The sequence below is a fragment of the Haliotis asinina genome, chromosome 11, assembly GCF_037392515.1.
Source record: "Haliotis asinina isolate JCU_RB_2024 chromosome 11, JCU_Hal_asi_v2, whole genome shotgun sequence".
Classification (NCBI taxonomy): domain Eukaryota; kingdom Metazoa; phylum Mollusca; class Gastropoda; order Lepetellida; family Haliotidae; genus Haliotis; species Haliotis asinina.
The window spans coordinates 53,997,699-54,018,164 of NC_090290.1; the positions used below are offsets into that span (position 1 = coordinate 53,997,699).

General features: G+C 39.2%; 2 protein-coding genes across 3 annotated transcripts in view; one reads left to right on the forward strand and one right to left on the reverse strand.

Moving 5' to 3' along the window:
- Positions 1-20,466, forward strand: part of LOC137255252 (large ribosomal subunit protein eL27) — a 271,307-nt gene that overhangs the window by 27,095 nt on the left and 223,746 nt on the right. The window lies entirely within an intron of this gene.
- The window catches only part of LOC137255657 (bcl-2-like protein 2), a 73,942-nt gene that overhangs the window by 13,000 nt on the left and 40,476 nt on the right, over positions 1-20,466 (reverse strand). The window contains exon 2 of one of the 2 annotated variants that reach the window (XM_067793133.1): positions 9,498-10,096. In XM_067793133.1, the coding sequence (XP_067649234.1) occupies positions 9,498-9,938 (441 nt within the window). In that variant the 5' untranslated portion in view covers positions 9,939-10,096. Of the gene's footprint in view, positions 1-7,827; positions 10,097-20,466 lie in introns of those variants that run through there. The other variant, XR_010954527.1, reaches the window with a different exon arrangement.

The window sequence follows — 20,466 nt, forward strand, 5'->3', positions numbered from 1 at the left end:
ATCAACTAACATTTACCTGATACACAAGAGACATACTTATACCGAAGCAGAGAATCATAAATATTCCATGAAAATTCCAAAGTCAATCAAGCACCCCCCCAGGTAAAGGTATTCCGCTACTCAAGTCTGATTCATCCAACTTCAAAAGGTAAGTCAATAACAGTTGGACAAGAACCAAGTCTCCATACATCACTGTGGTAGGTTCAAAGGCCCTCACTGCACCTGGGAGGTTCCATTACCCTCGTTACTAAACTCTCCACCTGATCTCAAGGCTATACATGTGTCTACGAGCATACAGATAAAGACTTGATTGATCTGTAATTTGTAACTTGACAAAATAACTTCTCAAAGCAAGCTTGGAATTCTGGTTGAACTTTTGACAGGAATACCAGGATATTTCAGACTGTTATGAAACTGAAGTATATTGAACAGCAAAAGATACGCAGCTCTGGCTTTTTGCCAAGTTTTTAAATAGAAGACATGACCTTATACTTTTATGAGATTTCCTTTCTTCCAAAACGTGCATTTCTTTTCCTGTTCCATATTTTATTATTAAAATGAAGTTTGTTTAATTAATTCAGAACATTTCTTCTGATGCCTTTGGTGACTGTCATTTGAGCCAGATAATCCTAAGACAAGGGGAGTCCCTTTAAGACCTGCTTCGAGTAGCAAAGATTTGGATGACTGCCAATGTTCATATGCATTCTGGTGACAATTTCTGACTAGGAGATATAAGATCCGGGTGGCTAAACTTTGGCTGGCTGCCAATAACAGGTGCTTGTAAACATTCAGGTTAAGGAGATCCACTCACCCATAACGACTTCAGTCCCATTCACACAGCATATATACTGAGAGATGACTAGTACACAGAGCACTAAGTCACATCAGAAAGTACAAGAGACTAAAGCCTTCAAGTCGATACCTCTAACCTAAAAGGAATCTTACACTACAGTTTTCAAATGTGATTTGTTTAGCATAAAGAATTCAGCTGACTCAGAATGAAACATGCAAGTAAAAATACACAAACAACAACTATGTACGATAATTGAAGATACATTGACTGTAGGTATGCACAGTTGGCAATACTGAAGTTAAGTATGAACCTACATGTTCGTGTGATGACAATCATTACCAAGAATGTTTTCATCATTTACAAACATGGTATTATACGGTCATTAGAAAGCACAGCTACAGCATACAGCTCATGCTAACATCCCAACTACCTCGAGATCACGACAGCAGGTCAGGCCTAATCACATGCTGATCAATATAGTTAAAGGTCAGGTATGTTTGGGGAATGTTGATGAGCCAATTGACAACTACCACCAAGTACACTGGGGTTTGTACTGGATCATCACAGTTATCTACAGACGAGGATCAAGGTTCTTCTGTCAGGAAATGTCTATGAATTCTGGATGTTTGTAAGTGTGTGTGCATGGATGTGCATGCATATGTTAAGTGTGCATATATATGTGTCTGTGCTTGTGTGTATGTGTGCATATTTATGTATCTTTGTGCATATAGGTGTGTAGGCCATGTATGTGTGTATGTGTATGTGCATGTGTATATCATATGTGTTTCTGTGTGTTGTGTCATGTTCGAGTACAATTCTATGTTTATTTTTTCAAAACCAACAATACTGATATTGTTCACATCTGAAACGCATTCTACAATGAGAAATGAATGAGACATAATACTTTCTCATCACTGTAACACACTTGTCCTTAAACCTTTACAAGCTGCACACAAGTTCAAATTCAAAGCTAGACCTTCTGAATAATAACCAAATACTATAATGAAACTACCAAATCAACCCCTGGTCAAAATGAGTGCAAGGCTGTAACGGATGCATGAGACAGTTAGATACTTGAACTACACAAGTACTCCGCCCCCAACATTGTGTCCCGGCATGTCTTCGAATCTCTCCAGTCATGCAAAGGGTCCTTACATTTTCCTTAAGCTAGCTCCAGAAACACCGCTGTAAACAACATCCCTGACTCCATCATCCTATTAGGGACATATCGCAGCATGTAATTAGCACACAGGAATGTTGGCACAACGCCAGGATGGTCATGGTCATTTTTCCTGGCCAGGTCATCTATCAGTTGCTTGTAGACCACATGCCAACTATAACGCTGATGTGCCACTCACATGGGGTCAGCGGTACAACCTGACTGAAGGATGTTAAACCCTATAACGGCAACGAATATTGTCACTTATCACACACTTGTCCATTAGCTGTTACAATGTCCATCCATTCAGAATTGTTTTCCTGATTATCGAATTTGGGACTGAGCCAGTGACTGAAAATAAAATTGGAATGGGAACGATAACACTTGCTCTAGTGTTACTGATTGCCTTGAGCTTTAAGTCAGCCTGAATGTGTGTACTTCCTGCATGGATCTGGCTTCAAACACCTTTCAGTATTACATGTTTGTGAGCAATTTGTAATTTGGATAACCCTTAACTTAACTTCTACAGCAGTTTGTTTGTCAATAACTAATGTGGCGCAAGTCAATAGGAAGGCAATATGGCAGACCATACCCTTGTTGTAACGGTTCAGTGATATCTTACTATTCTTAGTATCTGTTTCCAAGCTTATAGGTAAGTACCTTGTAACGGTTCAGTGATACCTTAGCATCTGCTTCCAAGCTTACACTCTATACCTGAAACAACTTTTAACATTAAATCATCCATCATTTCTACAAACCCAACCCACATCCTGTCATGGTGGCCAATACAATTACAAAACAAAGAACTTCAATATGTCAAAGGAACTCAAGTGGCACTCAACAATATACCACTAATGACTTAAAGATGAACTAAGTTGACAGAAATTTTGAAGGTGCAAACTGACAATATAGCCTCATAAATCATCTCTGTATTGGCATATAAACCAGTTATCCCCTACATCTGAAACCAAGAAAGCCAGATGGTGCAGCAGAGCAGGATGTAGTGACTTTACATCTGAATCAGCCAATACAATACAGGCATATTCTAACGGCGATGTATCATATTCCCCACTGATTTTTTTTTTGACAATATGCATTAATTTTCTGAAATCCATACCAAACAGCAATCTAAGACAAGATGGCCTGCAAATAAGAAAGTCTGGACCAGACAATCCAATGACTGATATTGCCAGTAACAACCACTGGTGTCATGGCAGTACAACCTGTGAGGGTCTCAAAGAAGTTCCCGGGCAACGTCATCCAAACTGTCAAACAGACTGTGTTCAAATTTGGTATGGATATGGTAGATTATCCAAAGAAAAATAGATAAGTTCATAAAAATGTCTGAATGCCATTTGCCCAGTCAGTAATTCTGAAGATGAACTAGGAACTGCATAAGGCTGACCTCTGATCACCATCAATGTTGTGTGTACCTAAACTTAGACCAAAGTCAAGAGGTTCCAGAATGCTGAAACAAAGCATCACTGCTCCTCACAGTCAAAATACAACCACATGTCCATACAACTATTTACCAAAATCAAACTCACACTCACTCAAACACTCGCTTCAAGTAAGATGGAAGTGATATTAGTCAACAGGAAGTCATATAAATGTTCTTATCCACTCCCTACTAATAGATGTGCTATTAATATTCCATGAACCAAGAATAGGAGAAAATATGTTTATATAAAAAACAACCGTGGTGACTGTCTTAGACATATTTCACTAGCCTACATTAAACCCCCACAGTGTGTTATCCTCAAAGTTGGACCACAATATTTGAATGTTGAAAGAAGAAACCGGAACTCATAAATCCATGACAGCTAACACTTTAAGCACAACAGCACCAAATACTTCCCACAACATAAATAGCCCCAACCACCTGTGAACCACTTGGAACTGGAGGCAGCCAAACTTGGCATCCACTCACACAGTACTGCTGGCATTCTCTGATACAAACATCAGCAAAATTTCATCTGTTGACTCACACAGAGGATGTCGCTTTTTCCATGTTCCCGACAACATCCTGGTTGTTTAACATGATTGCTTTCATCGTGTTTAAGTAAGATTATACGTAGTTACTTGATATAAAACCTGTTCCAGTAATACGTTGAACAAGCACTACTCTGTTAGAAACAAAAGATTTGTTCATAAAATGTAGAGAGATAACATCTTTCATCATGTCATAAGTTCCTAGCGTATGAGTTTTTGGGTGTCAATATTAATCATGCAAAATGTTAAGGATTGATGAACAGTTCTGACAGAGTCATCACTAGAAGAGAGAAATAACTTTTCTAGAAACCACTGATAGGTATACCATGACTACACACATAAAGATATAATTTGACACAATTCATCAACATTGCTGAGAGCTTGTTACAGCAACTCTACTTTCATTTTGTTGTGAAACAAAGTAATGACGTATTGTCACAGTATTATTCCTTGTTCATGAAATCTACACCCACCGGTATTGACATCAGCAGTGAAACTGAATACAGTGATACTTGGTGATGATACATACACTATGACACAGATATAAATTTCACCTATATTTTATTTGATTCCAAATGATCTAATATCTATGTGCTAATACATATTATCACCATATTTCATGGATAGGCATTCCGGCAAAACCTGGCTTGCTAGACTGCATGACTGATCACAACCCCCAAGGCACCTGCTGCCTTCCCAGCATGCTCTGCATGAGTGTGTTGACAACTCCGCATCACTCGCTCCATATATGCAGGCTAAGTCATTACTGCTCCACCCTTTGTTAATATGTTCAAATCTTTCACTAGGACAAAAATTAAACATTTACAGTGCCTTTAGAGAAATCTTGCAGAGGAAATGAAATCTGGTCTGAAGCCAATGAAAAATATAATTTTCCAGTAATTTCTAACCTTTCTGTCCTAGCTATTTATTGCGTACAACTTCAAACACCAGTCCAAAAGCCTAAATAAAATATTGTTTGTTCTGTTCTACCCTGCTAACAATAGTTCAAGAATTTCTTCCAAGAACATAAACTATAACAGCAGTAATGCCCTAAATATTATTTGCAAGCATGTCAACATCCAAGTACGGAACAGATTGTCAAAAAAGTTAACCCTGCCTCCCTTACCATCAACAAACACTGTTCATATTTCTACATGACTATGACTCGGGTATGAGCATGTCCAAGTGCACTTGTATACTTCACTGACATATAGTCAGTGATTTGTCATATTGTCTACAAGATGTCTACATATTCAGTGTATATAGCCCAGGATGACAGTGATTGTCAGAGAGAGATCAGATAATACAGAGGATGGCTGTTGATAGCCCACAAACAGCCTGATAACACACCTTTATCTGGAATGTGTGGGGGTGAACAAATATTAGTTGCCATGCTTCATGAACATGAGCAAGCAACAACATAGCCAAACAGAGATCAAAAAGATCTGTATGTTTGTTTGTTTAATGTCCCACACAGCAATATTTCCAGCAATATGATGGCGGTTATCAAATAATCAAGTCTGGATCAGACAATCCAGTGATCAACAAACAAGCATCAATCTACATAACTGGTGTACGGAGATCAACAAGAAAATTAATCATAATGGGTGGCATACAGCTGGTACTATCTACAGTAGCATAACCACTATTAAACAATTGTATAATTCGTAATAAGTGCACCAACAGAATAGGAAATTGACAAAGTGCAAAGCAACACTAGTAAAACCAAACACAATGTCAAAAGTGGAACCAATAAAGAAACAACCTAAAGGGGAAACCAAAGGACATCTTTAAAGACCACAATGGCGCATATTCTCCCTTAGAAAAAAACTTACTTGTAGGTCAAAAGTCAATTAAAATCAAGCATGTGAAATAACAGACTACAAAATCTTTTTATTATTTCCTGTTACTATATAATAAGTATTTTTGAACATTGTAATCAGTATTGCTGCATGTGATTTTCATATTTGATAACCTGGAAACAGCAATCACTGTCAAACTATCTACCTTTGCTCCCAAGCACTATCGAGGAACCAGACAACTGAGTAAAACTTGGTACATAAGCTCACATTGCACCAGTGCGGACATCACAGTGAAAATAGGTATAAACAATACATGAATGCAAACCTGGGGCTTATACACTACTACAACTTCTGGAAATATTCTTAGTGCTATTGAAGATCATAAGACTTCTTGAGGTCCAACTGTCCTGTGTTATGACTTGGCTTACGAAACATTTCTTTGTATTTTCTGGTTATTACAAACGTCTGTGTAGCAATCTGCTCTTCCTACTTTAAAATTAAGAAACAGCATCATTGGGGATAGACATGTCCTTTGTAATAGTCCATCTACAATGCAGAGAATGCCCAAAAATATACAAAGAGCCTCTGTTGAGACCCTTATGTAAAAAAACTAAAGCTAACTTTAGCCTGTCAATATTACTTTTGGAACACAGCTTTCGGCAATTTCATTCACCTGAGTGTATTTGTATGCAATGAAAATTACATATGCTATTTGTGTCATTTGACCTTACAAAAAGAAAAATAAGTTGTGATGCTTGCCATCTGAAATTTCAGATTTTTCCTTCACTGTCATGTTGTAATTTCATGACAAAGCTCACACTGATGTCATGGTGGCTACAACTAATGAATGATACAAAAATCTCCTCCCACCATGCTCACTGTATAAGCCTATTTACACTGATGGTGTGTATCGAAGGTTATTTACCTTGTTTACCTGCTGACACATCCTCTAGGTATTTGGATCATCTTCATCACAACCTAGTTAAGGTAGGTCGAGCGGTGAAATACGTTATAAACAGAATGCGTAATGGTATTGCCAATGAAATTCAATAGCAGAGCTGGTTATTAATAACATTATCCTGTGGTAATAGAATCAAATGTTTTCACACAGCCCAGGGTAACCTAGTTACATGTATCACTCTTATCATGTGCTTGTGGCAATACAAACTTCAAATATCAAAGTTCACTACCACTTTGAAGTTGTGGATTATTCAGTTATCAAATTAACAATGAATAATAACAGTATCAGATATTCTCATACACAGTCACCCTTTCGGCTCGGGTAAATTAATTAGAAGAACCATACCCTTATTGTCATCAATTCAGTCACTTCTACTTTTCCATTCAACATCATCAACACTGATCAAATAAAATCAAGTGATCAAATATACTGAATAAATATGTCATCTTAACCAGAGCCCAGGATATGAAAAATACTGATTGGAAGTTCAAAACCTCATTTAAATTTATCTTGCAAACAATAAAGATCAAAACTAACCGTTCATATGATAACAAGAGTGTTCTAAATATTGCATCACACTTCATTCACACAAGAAAATATTAAGTGGTACAAAAACTAAAACAAAAAACTTTCTTAGTCCATGCATTCTAGTTAATGCCTCAAAGGCACATGGGTAAAAGTATAATCCTGTCTTAAAATTAATCAAGAAAGTCTCAAACACAACATCAAAAGTTAAAATACTGTTTAGTCTCTGTGTCCTCAAACACTGCCTGTGATCCAGATTGTTCATGCCATGTGTTCAAAATAAAGTATGAATGTATTTGGGTCAAATAAAACTTAATTATAGAGTTTGAAGTGGTCTCTAGATTTAAAACTTACAGGAAAAAATCTCAAAGACCACCTTCAATTTAAAAAACTGTTCACATGTAAATATAGCATTGAGGCAATGAGTTGCAATCCAATGAAAGAATGTGTGTCACTCTCCACTCCTTGATATACATATCAAACAGCACAAAACATTCCACCCAGGTATTATCCAGTTCTTGTCAATAGAACAAGCCATATCACTATAGGAGAGGCCACGGTGACGTCAGTGTTTTGATCACGTGACGCGCCCGAGTACTTCCGGTAGGCAGAAGTTAAACATAAACACGAGAGAACCACACAAGCTGCATACATTTGATCGTTGACTTGTCATGCGTAACAACTCCTCCCGATCTGGTTTTCTTTTTTCGTTTGGTGTGTTGTATAATGAGACAGGTACACAACCTTTATTTTTCTAAAACATTTGTGGAAAGTATCTAATTGACAATATCCAGATTTCATACTTCACTCTGGTCCAATACTGCAAGTCTTCGTTTTTTAAAGCAAGAATGTAATGCAAAAACTCCCAAGTGTTTGTCTCGCATTTCTTTCAAACAATACAAATTTTAAACAAATAATCCCTCACTTACTGTTTCTTTGCTTACATATTGTCAATGACATAATCAGGAAAGGTGAGTAATCTGCCTCACCTGCCAGTCATACATGTTACATAAACACCACCCCAAACCTTCCTTGTCAACTATAACAACACATGCATCTAAATGGCATTGAGTTACCATTTTATCACAGCTTTTCCTTCTTATGAAAACAGATAAAGAAGTAGCATTGATCTAAGCTAAATCTTTAAATGGCATTGAGTTACCATGTCATCACATTAATTCCTACTTATAAAAAACACATACAAAAGCAGCCTTGATCTAGGCTAATCTCACCAACTGGGTGGTTTCAAAACTTTCCAGACACACTTGTAGTAGGCATCAGCAATATATTCTTTATTCCTAACAATTCAATATGTAAGTTAAACAGTCATCTCACAGACATAATTTTCTCGTAGCAGATATCCAGCAAGCACAGAGGTGTTTTGTCATCGACATTGTGGTACTGTGTCGGAAAAACGTGTCCACTTTCCACATATTCATATGCTTTCAGTTACTTGAAGGGTCTCACAGATTCGAGGGTGAACTGACCTGGGGTGTCTATCAGATAGAAATAAAATGTTAAGTACATAATCCGACCATTGTTTGCCTTTCACGCTACACCGGTTCCCATCGTTATCATCAACCATTGTGGCTTTCTGCCTACCCATGTCTGAGTGAGCGTGGTTTGTGACGTCACTTCCGTAAACATATGGACACCGCTATATGCCCTCTGTGGGCGGACTATAATCACTTGGTTTAAGCAGGCATATAAATACACATTTGCGTATCACGTTACATAGGCTTAAGGCTCTGTATCACACTTCAATACATTATTTCACAGTTAAGTATCTGTTATATACAGATCTTACTAAGCATACATTTGATATGAAAGAATTAGTTTTGCTGACTTACAATGTTATTTAGATGCATTTGGGATTATGCCAAGTCTTCGTTGTCAATCTTCCACTTAAAATCATTTACTTGCTTACTGTTTATGTTTGGGTGTATTTAATATAAATTTAGAATTCTCATTCAGTTGAGTAGGTCTACATTAGCAACAAGTTTTGTCTTGATGTTGTGATGTTACTAATTTTAATACTCAATGAAAGGTGTTGGCGCCTTAAAATTCTAACAAAAGGCATTGTCACCATAGCTAATACTGCTGATTACAGATGTCAATGGACAGGTGGTAAATGTCACGTGGCATTGCATGCATTGTTCTCTTGTTCACTCAATCGTGAAGCCGACCCAGAAACTAAAACGTAAACAAGAAACATTACAGGTCATCTACCGTTTGACATGAAATCTGCTGCAAAACAATACCTACCCATCCACTTTGAGCGGAAATCCATTGTGATAAATTACTGTCTGCATATTGAGAAACCCAGTCAACTATTGAATCCACAATCTGGGGCATACCCTGCTCAAAACACCTTACTGCAAGGGAGCCCCCGAAAGTAAACAAAGCGACCACTCGGCCCCAGTTCACACCATCCGCGAATAGCTCATTGACAATTGCATGAAATGTTGGGTACGCTGTAGTTGGCGTAATATGCAACTGATTTCCCATTTCTTCAAACTGACTCCGGTATCTCTCCTCGAACTCATCGCCTATACTACGCATAGTGTTGCAAACTCTGCTAGCTCCATTTTCCATCACAGGTCCATTTTGCCACACGTAGCCATTTCGTTCCAGACGATATTTCACATAGTCCACAACAATATTCCGTGTATCCATTGTGTCTCCTGGATTATTATTGAAATACATTTTCACAAATCATTGCTGGATATTCGTAAATGTCTGTTGGAGCTTCACACACCATAACAGAGACTAACCGGAGCCGGTTACCACAAGCCCTTCCTTTCCTACGAAGCTCGTCTGTCAGCTGAATGAAGCCGGTCAAAGGTCACGGGTCAAAGTTGAACCTGCAAGAGCCAATGATATTGTGCAAAACATGAGTTACGTATGCTACTTGATATTCACTAATAATATCCCACACAGAAAGTTCTAGAAACATCTGTCGAACATGGAGGAAACATATCAAAACATGTACTCAATGTACCAGTAAACATTGTTTCTCAAAGCTCGCCATGAGCAGGCACGAGTGGGTGGACAATGGCGCTTTACAAATATCCTCTATTAAAGTGAACTGTAATGATGATGAAAAACCCAAAGATTTATCCAGTTGTATCTTTACGTTCAAAACAGTACACGATACGAATGATATGAGTCAAAATCCGAAAAAAAACATTCAGAGACTGGAAAATGTTGATTGGCTAAGATGGTTCAGACCAAAATACCACAAATAAATAACAAAACATGAGACTGGTCAGGAGCCATATGTTTCGTATTTGTGTCCAATGTCAGAGTGAAAACACACACACACACACACACACACACACACACACACACACACACACACACACACACACACACACACACACACACACACACACACACACACACACACACACACACATATGAAGAAGAGATCAATCCGGCTGACTAACTGTGAGTCACAACCAGCCGTGCCTTGAATTCCAAAATTAACTTGAATATGTATACGTTTTGGTCAATCGACAGTTCAGTCCAAGCTAAATCCGTCATGGAAAACTGATTCAGATTTATTTTAATTCAATAACTGATGATTAAACAACGTTTTAGAATTAGCTTTATTCCGTCAAATTCAGCTTCCCTTTCTCGTGGCAAAGCGGTTGGATACAAGGCACCGGGGAGGCACAAGATGTGGCTAATGGACAGGCCGAGCAAGTTTGGTTCTGTTCGTTCAGACAACATTTCGTATATATATTTCGACATATAATTTCGAAATACAAAGAGACATTGTCTAAGTTATACACATATCACCAAAAAAGAAAAATTCCATTGAAATAAAATCTTCCCCTACGATCGGATGGTTCGATGTATCGCATAGAGTGAAAAATGTGGTATTACTAAATTGGTACTCATCACGTGCTATCCATGGCCGAAACAGTTTGAGTCAATAAATGCACTTTACATAAACTCCCACATTACACAGACAAAGATTCTTTTAAAAATGGTCAAACGTAACATATGCTGCTAGTATGTATTAGGAAAATACTCTTAATCCGTGAATGTTCTGGGTGGAGTCCTGTATCCGGGATTCGAACTCAATCTCTCACATACCTGCTGAAGGTTAAGATTATTTTTAAAAGAAGGGCTATGTGGTTTTTATTCTCTCATAAACAATGATACCATTATGGTGAGCTTCACTATATCAAACCAATTCGGTTTAAATCCAAAAAATGTATAACAGAAATGAAATACAACACTTGTGTGTATCTGTATATATCCGTTCTGTCTACGACATTTTATAACAAATTATTACTCTGTTTTTGCTGAGCAGGAAATAAGATTATTAAGTAGAATGTGAACTTGCACTTTTGCCTATTAAATCACGCAACTTATAAACATTGTGATTCCTTTACATTGTCAAAAAATGTAATCCGACGAAAACGTTTCGAAAGTCCGCGAATGAACGGTATAAAAAAATATTCTGTGAACATATACAAAGGACATGCTAATACGGCCACGTGAGATCTTTACATCAAAATTACGCCATGCGTTCATGTTCAGTGCATTGACAGACGGCCCTTGTCGGCTGAGTCATGGCTGGCTAGTTGTTAGGAGAATACTACTTAAGGCTTTCACGCTGCGAAGCAAGAGCTCAGTACTGTATTAATTTGTGAATTTATATTGAAAGTGTGTACTTTACTGAGTGGTAAATGCAATCTGTTCATAATGTATATATGGTTCTAGTTGTTCATAGCCAAGTTGTCAATATTGGATATATAAAATAAAATGCCATTGATATTAGCGAAGGTGAAGGACGGATATTAATGGAGGTTATAGTTTTGTTCGAAAAACAGTTCCCAATGCCGACCAAAAATAAACTTGATTTAAAGTTGCACATCTAGACCTATAGTCTGAAAAAAATAGTCATCGAATGCGATTTAAATATATGCTTGTCTACAATTACTTTAAAAATATATTTGTTTGTTCCAAAAGGTTGGTTATAAGAACAAGACCGATATATCCTCAAAACTAGATTTCCCGGAATAACAATTAAACACAGACGTGTAGAGAATATTATGTCTCGCAGTGACATGTGAGTCGGGTCCAACACCGCTTTGGATCAGACAACGACTACGTGCAATCAAACGTTTGTTTGTTTGTGCGTTTGTTGTTTTTAAGAGGCGCTCAGTGATATCCCAACGGTATGAAGGCAGTCGGCATATATTAAACTTGGACCAGACAGTCGAAGGTAAGGTGACTTGTCAGCAAGACCGGCATCATTATGAACCTTACGTACGACGTCTTTGCTGCAGTTACGCAATGCATAAACTGATACAGGTGGACTGGTTTGCATACATATGGGGAATGCACATATTTATTTCAGATGTAAATTTCTTATGTACATGCAGTAAACAAATATTTACCAAGATTACATAACTATTTAACATTTTTTAAACCAAAATAACTGGATTAATTTATAGAAAGATTGATTTTCCAATAACATGGCTGAATATATTTTTGTCTGACAGGACAAGTCAAAAGGATTGCCTGTATCGCCTGCAGAAAATATATGCATTTTGGACATGCGTGGATCTAGTGATCTTGGTATACAAATCAAGTTAGACCCAGATTAGAAACCTTCTTAAACCCACAAATAAATCACAACGGCGATCTCCTTAAACATCCGTAACTATGTCCGTATTGGTGTTTTTACTATGTCCAGGGTCATGATTTAACGGAGCCGTGAAGGTCCGGGTTAGAATTGATATTCAGCAACCCATATATACTTGTCCAAGAGGCGACTAACGTATCGGATGGTGAGGCACGCTGACTTGGTTGACACATGTCATCGTTTCGTAGATTGGTGCTTATGCTGTTGACCACTGGATTGTCTGGCCCAGATCCAGTTATTTACAGACTGCCACCGTATAGCTGGAATAGTGCTGAATGTGACATAAAACTAAACCCACTCACTCTTGATTTAACGGAACGAATATACCCCTGAGAAGGAAACATTTACAACCGGTAGATGTTATACATGGCATCTTACACACAGATATAAACACGCAGAACGGGGTTTGATGTTGGGTGACACGCCGTTTTCTGATTATTGTTCTAATTGGCAATTAATGTGTAAGGTTTGAAAATCGGTAATTGTCCGTGACGAAAATCAGACAACACATACACCTTTAATATCTAGTGAGTGAGTGAGTTTAGTTTTACGCGGCACTCAGCAATATTCCAGCTATACGTCGGCGATCTGTAAATAATCAAGTCTGGCCCAGACAATCCAGTGATCAACAGTATGAGCATGGATCTGCGCAATTGGGAACCGATGACATGTGTCAACCAAGTCAGCGAGCCTGACCAGCAGATCCCGTTAGTGGTCTCTTTCGACAAGCATGTGTTGCTGAAGGTCTATTCTACCCCGGGATATGCACGGGTCTAATATCAAGTTATATTAACTCAAATAAAATGCTTTTATTCATGATTTAATCCGTTATGACATACCCAGCAGTTTAATAGGTTAAACTTAGCATGATGTGAAAAATTAGCATGTGCTAACACTTGTCAACATAGAACTGTATGCCTAAAACAGTTAGTATGTGCTTATATTGATCAACATAAATAAGACGTAAATCATTTATATTTGGTCAATGTGGGCTTTCGTACAAATAAATCTTATTTTTAGACCACGCACTTGTTCAAAGTGTGCAAGGCACGCTCGATACGGTATAATGAGAGAAAAGTCTTTAATACATGAATCTCCTTTAAAGACGTACATACGTGCAATACTGCCATACTCACATACAAGCGTGTTCCACGCCTCGACATCCCTGTTTATGATAGAGACCATCTATTTTATGGTCTCTGGTTTCAACTATTTCGTAGTAAACACTTGACCGTGGAAAATCCTGTACACAACGTCGTGACGACACCGCCAGCTACAACGAGGCTTAATGACGTCTTGACCGGTATTTGACATCCGGGCACCGCGGTCCCAGTCCGCTATATCCGTGTCTCGCGACCAGCTAGTCTGTCATTGTCTCGCGAGCTCCGCGTACGCGTGTGCTTATGTATACGTGCGCATATCGTGCATGTGCGTGCAGTCACCACCAGCAGAGCAAATGATTTTCAATGTCAGTCATGTATGACTGGAGTTTTGCTGTGTCACAAGATCAGTCAGTGGGACCTGTCGCAGTCAACAGTACTGACACCTCCATGCTGTACATGCGCGACCCGGGTTCGATTCCCTACATGGGTACAGTCTGTGAAGCCCATTTCTGGTGTTCCCGCAGTGATGTTGCTGGAATATTGCTAAAAGCGGCGTAAAACTAAACTCACACACCAATTTGAATCGTAACCTATTCTGGAAGTCTTAACGCCACTGTTCTTCACAAGTCTGTCAGACCTCACATATTTATCAGATAGGTCTCCTGAATGATTTGACAAGAACAGAAATTAATGATTTCGGGTATCAGTTTATAGATTATTTTCTTCAAATAAGGTAATTTTATTTCTGGGACAAAATGTCAGTCAAATCTATTCAAATGATGTGCGTCACAGAATGATTTTATGGACGCTTCTTCAATTTTTATAACGCTTAAGTGTAATTCGATGCGTGGCTCTGTTTGTTTTTTAATTGTTTATCTAGTACGGATATGCTCTGTGTTAGCACCAAAGGTCGATTTACCAGCTTAAGAATACAATCGACAGCGACCGTCAGAATACAATCGACAGCGGCCGTCGAGAGGTTAAAGGATACCATTCATAGTCACACAAATATAATGCTCCCTTAAGTTCACCTGAGTAGCATGGTATATGATATGTGTGTTGACTGGAGAGACAAAAAATAAATATGGTGACGTTAACATTCAAACATGCAAAATAATTAGATCTTGATTTCACTGACTCTTTGAAAGATCACCGCCAACAGCGACCTGACCAAATGTCACACATAGAACAAAATGTTGGTCTGTCACTTGAAAATGTGACGAGACTTAAAAAGTTAAATAATTAGACAGGTGTCCAAGTAGAAACAAACTTTGATTAGGACAGAAAACCTTAAATATAACAAATGTACTTGAAGGAACTTATGCGACAGCGTTATATTTGGCAATTAAGGGGGTTAGATGGAACCTTCTTATTCCATATACCAGGGAGCCTATATGTTGTAGAGTATCCCTGCATATACGTTGAGTGATGGTCACGGTATTAATCACTTGATGGTCTGATCCATACCCCATAAATTTCAGTCCGCTCTCGTAGAGCTGAAATATTGCTGAGTGTGGGAAATGAGCTGCAATAAAGAGCAATAAAAAACACTAAACAAGATGTCACAGATCGCCAGAACTGCGAACAAGGAAATGTGGGAGAAACAGACCATGATATTATGGACAGCACTGTGATAATACGGCCAGTGTGCTGGTTAATATACAATATGACACACCCTTTATATATGACCAGAAAAGAAATCACAGATATAATCTACATATCTAGATTACCCATGATCGCTGTTGCCCTGTTTCACAGCATGTGAAAAGGCACGTTAAACCATTGTCGTCAAGTGTTTAACGCCATGGCCATTTTCTGTGAATAGTGCACATTTCTACTGCTCACAAATCTACACCCAGTAGCATGCCTTTACATTTAAACACACGTGGGTATATACACTTGTACACGTGGGTATATACACTTGTACACGTGGGTGTATACACTTGTACACGTGGGTATATACACTTGTACACGTGGTTATATACACTTGTACACGTGGGTGTATACACTTGTACACGTGGGTGTATACACTTGTACACGTGGGTGTATACACTTGTACACGTGGGTATATACACTTGTACACGTGGGTATATACACTTGTACACGTAGGTATATACACTTGTACACGTGGGTATATACACTTGTACACGTGGGTGTATACACTTGTACACGTGGGTGTATACACTTGTACACGTGGGTATATACACTTGTACACGTGGGTGTATAAACCTGTACACGTGGGTGTATACACTTGTACACGTGGGTATATACACTTGTACACGTGGGTATATACACTTGTACACGTGGGTATATACACTTGTACACGCTTGTACACGTGGGTATATACACTTGTACACGTGGGTATATACACTTGTACACGTGGGTATATACACTTGTACACGTGGGTATATACACTTGTACACGTGGGTATATACACTTGTACACGTGGGTATATACACTTGTACACGTGGGTGTATACACTTGTACACGTGGGTGTATACACTTGTACACGTACGTATATGGTTGTACGCGTACATATATGCAGTTGTATACGTACATATACACAGTTGTACACGTATATATATGCAATACACGTACACATATACAGTTGCACACGTACGTATGTGTAGTTGTACATATACATATATATACGTGCACACGCATGATTATATAGTTGTACACATTGATATATACACTTGTACATGCAGGTATACACAGTTGTACACGTACGCATATACAGTTGCACACGTAGATATATATAATTGTACACGTAGATATATACACTTGTACACGTACATATATACAGTTGCACACGTACGTATATGTACAGCTGAACAAATATGTATATACAGTTGTACACGTAGATATATTTACCGTTGTACACTTACGTATACACAGTTACGGACACATACGTATAAATACACTTTACACGTACGTATATTGAGAGAGCTGTATAGTTTATGACATTAATTAATCATGGCACTGACAAAAGAGGTGGGTTTTAGTGTAAGAGGTCTCCAGAGTTTCAGAGAGTGGAGAGTAGAGAGTTAAGTTCCATAAGACTGGACCGTGAACGAAAATGACTTATAACCAAAAATCTGCATCTTGTAAAACAGTGCGACAATCGCAGAAGATTCCGGTGCTGTGAGCGAAGTTCCCGGGATTGAACAAAGGAAGAGATTATCTCTAACATGAGGAGACGGCGACAAGATATGGTATGTTGACCTGGATCCTGGCCCTCATACAGGTAACCGGTGCAGGTGTGTCAGCAAAGGAATGATAGGTTTTAGTAATGAGGCTTACAATCCGGGCAAAGGAATGATAGGTTTTAGTAATGAGGCGTACAATCCGGGCAAAGGAATGATAGGTTTTAGTAATGATGCGTACAATCCGGGCAAAGGAATGATAGGTTTTAGTAATGAGGCGTACAATACCCCTGAAGATCCGGCTTAGAATTTGTCTTCAGTAACTCATGCTTGTAAGAGGCGACTAACGAGATCAGGTGGGTTCGCTGACTTGGGTGACACATGTCATCATATCTCAGTAGATCGACGCTCATGCTGTTTATCTGGTCCAGATTGGATTATTTAGAGATCCCCGCCACAGAACTGGAATATTGCTGAGTGCGGCATTAAACAACAAGCAACTGCTGTCGGGAGAGCTGTATACTGGGTATTCTGTACATACTAAACTATTCATCACCAGTCCAACCATCATCCCCAGATCTAGAAAGGCATAGTAGCTACCCTGCCACGAAGAGCAAAAGCGGTCTGCAGCCCAGACAGCCTCCACAGCGAATTAAAACACCTGCAATCAACCTTCCAAGACCTTAACGAGTACCCACCCCATCTAGTCAGCAACACCATCACCAAGACCCTGAAAGAAACTCCCAAGTCAACTAAACCAGAACCTTCCCCCATCAGAATTAACATACCATACCATGGCCAGATAAGTCATCGCATCAGCCGTCTCATCAAGAAAACAACAGGAATAGACGTCACCTTCCATAGCGACACCAACCTGAAAACGCTACTATCAGCTAATGGACGTGGGCCAACAACACCTAAATGCAACAACCCAGCAGGATGCATCTACCAGATCCAATGCAGTTGTAAAGAGACATATATTGGTGAAACTGGTGATCAGTTCAAAATTTGGATCAGAAGTCTGCTGTATGTGAACACATCATGCACAACCCCAATCACAAGATTGTTTGGGACAACACCAGGACATTAGTTAGGAACGCCAATGACTTAAAAAAACGGAAGCCCCTAGAAGCCATTGCAATCAAGCGGAACAATCCCTCAATCAACAGAGACGGAGGTGTTTACTTACCCAAAGCATGGAACCACCTTATCCTCAGTGACTAATCTTTATCCAAACATCTTTACCTGTAACTCGTTAACCTAATCAACACAAGCCTGCACACCAATCAGTTGAAGCCTGTACATAAGTTGAAGCCTGTACATCTATCAATCGAAGTCTGTACATCAATTAATAGAAACCTGTATATCTTGTTACCCATTGTTATCAGTCTACTGTTATGTGTATATATACCACAACCCTTTAGTTTTACCCTCACTTCACCTGAAGAAGAGACTAGAATCTGTCTCGAAACGTTGTGACCTTGTATAATAAAGAAGTTGAACCATAAAGCACTTTTAGTTTGATTCCTCCAACTTCTAAATGCCTTTGAAACAACAAATTCTGTACTTAGTTCGGAAGGAGAATGTCCGTGAGATAGACCAGCATAGAGGCTGCTACAGTAGTCTGATCTACTGAGAACGTGTGATCAGACAGGAGAGTGGCCAGCTCTAGTGGTGATAAGAGGCCGGATATTGCCAACGGCCGTTAGGTGATAAAAGCAAGTCCGGCATAACGTCTCTATATGGGCTTCCGTGGACAGACTGGGTCCATGCAGGGAAATGCCAATATATATCCTAATACCAATGTTAACACTAGACGTCCCATGTTTTACATGACAAACATTAAGTGGGTATTTTGCTATACAGCTTCTACTGTCAGTGCTTGTATCACTGGGACACAACAGAAGATAGGGGTCGCCTTCTGGTATACTGCAGCACGACTGCTTGCATCCACGTGGGTGGTTGATCCGTGAGCCTCACTCTCGTTTCGTGGCTTGGTAATTGCCTCGTTAAGCCGGTCTGACGTCACATGCCAAGTGTTGAAATGCTCGCATTCTCAAGGAAACTCAAGTTGGAATGTACAACATAAACCGGTATTTCAAAATGAGGAAATCAGTTTGAAGTAATCGCGAGTATAGAGACACGCTGACCTCTGAGAACAGTGCTGCCATAGGCTGCCATTGATTCCGAGCACAAGCATATGGACACAAGGTATCACTCTCTGGGAGTACTGATCGCAGACATTTTCTAGACCATTATGGGTACGTTGGATCGTGGAATCTTCGACGTACAGTTCTGAGCCCGCTTGACATAGCTTTCGAAAGCCTATAATCTCGTACCTTTTTCTCGTAGCATTCGTACCTCCTATACTGGAATGTAGGGAGTACGAATGCTACGTGAAAAGTTTCGAGATCTTAGGCTTACGAGAGCTTTGGGAAACGGGGCCCTGAATTTTAAAAAAAAACAGGTTTCTGGTGTCACCAAGGGAGACAACCATGCAGAAACTATACGCTGGTCTCCCATGTTCCTTCTTGGAGTCCCAACATAAACTAAATAAATAACATCAGTTCTCAGCTCTCATAATTAGTTTCAACATGGCCATGCAACGCTTGGATAGGATAATGTCACGGTAATGTCTGATCACTTTCTGTTCAGCCTCCGTAAGGTGAGACACAACTCTCTAGTAAATGTTACAGTGATATGTGTCTTATACAAAGTTAACTAAATCGGTTTTCTGTTACTGCCTCGACACTTTGATTCCTAGGATGCTGGGTTCGATTCCTCACATGGTTGCAACGTGTGTAACCCGTCTCTGGCTCCCCCCGCTGTGATATTGCTGAAATAATGCTAAAAGCGGCCTTGAACCTCATTTAAGTGAAACAGGTCAATGTTCAAAATGTGGGACGACAAGCTGTAGATAGCTAAATCTGGACTAGACAAACCGGTGATCTATATTGTAAGCAACATTCCACAGACTAGAGGGACGATAGCATGTAACCAGGCAGCTGAGATTAACCACCCGCTCCACTAGGTGGTCTTTTGACCAGGAAGAGCGAATAGGTAGTTTAGTTGTTAAGGCGTTCGCTCGTAACGCGGAAGACCCAGGTTCGATTCCCCACATGGACACAGTGTGTGAAGCCCATTTCTGGTGTTTCGTGATATTTGTGAAATATTGTGAAATATTGCTAGAAGCGGTGTAAAAGCACTTTTGACCAGGAAATGTTTCTTGGGACGAGTTTTTCTGTTAATGCCCATGAAAGTGGAATCTGAACATTGACATTTTTATGTTTTGTACAGCATGTTCTGGAAATAAGTTGTCT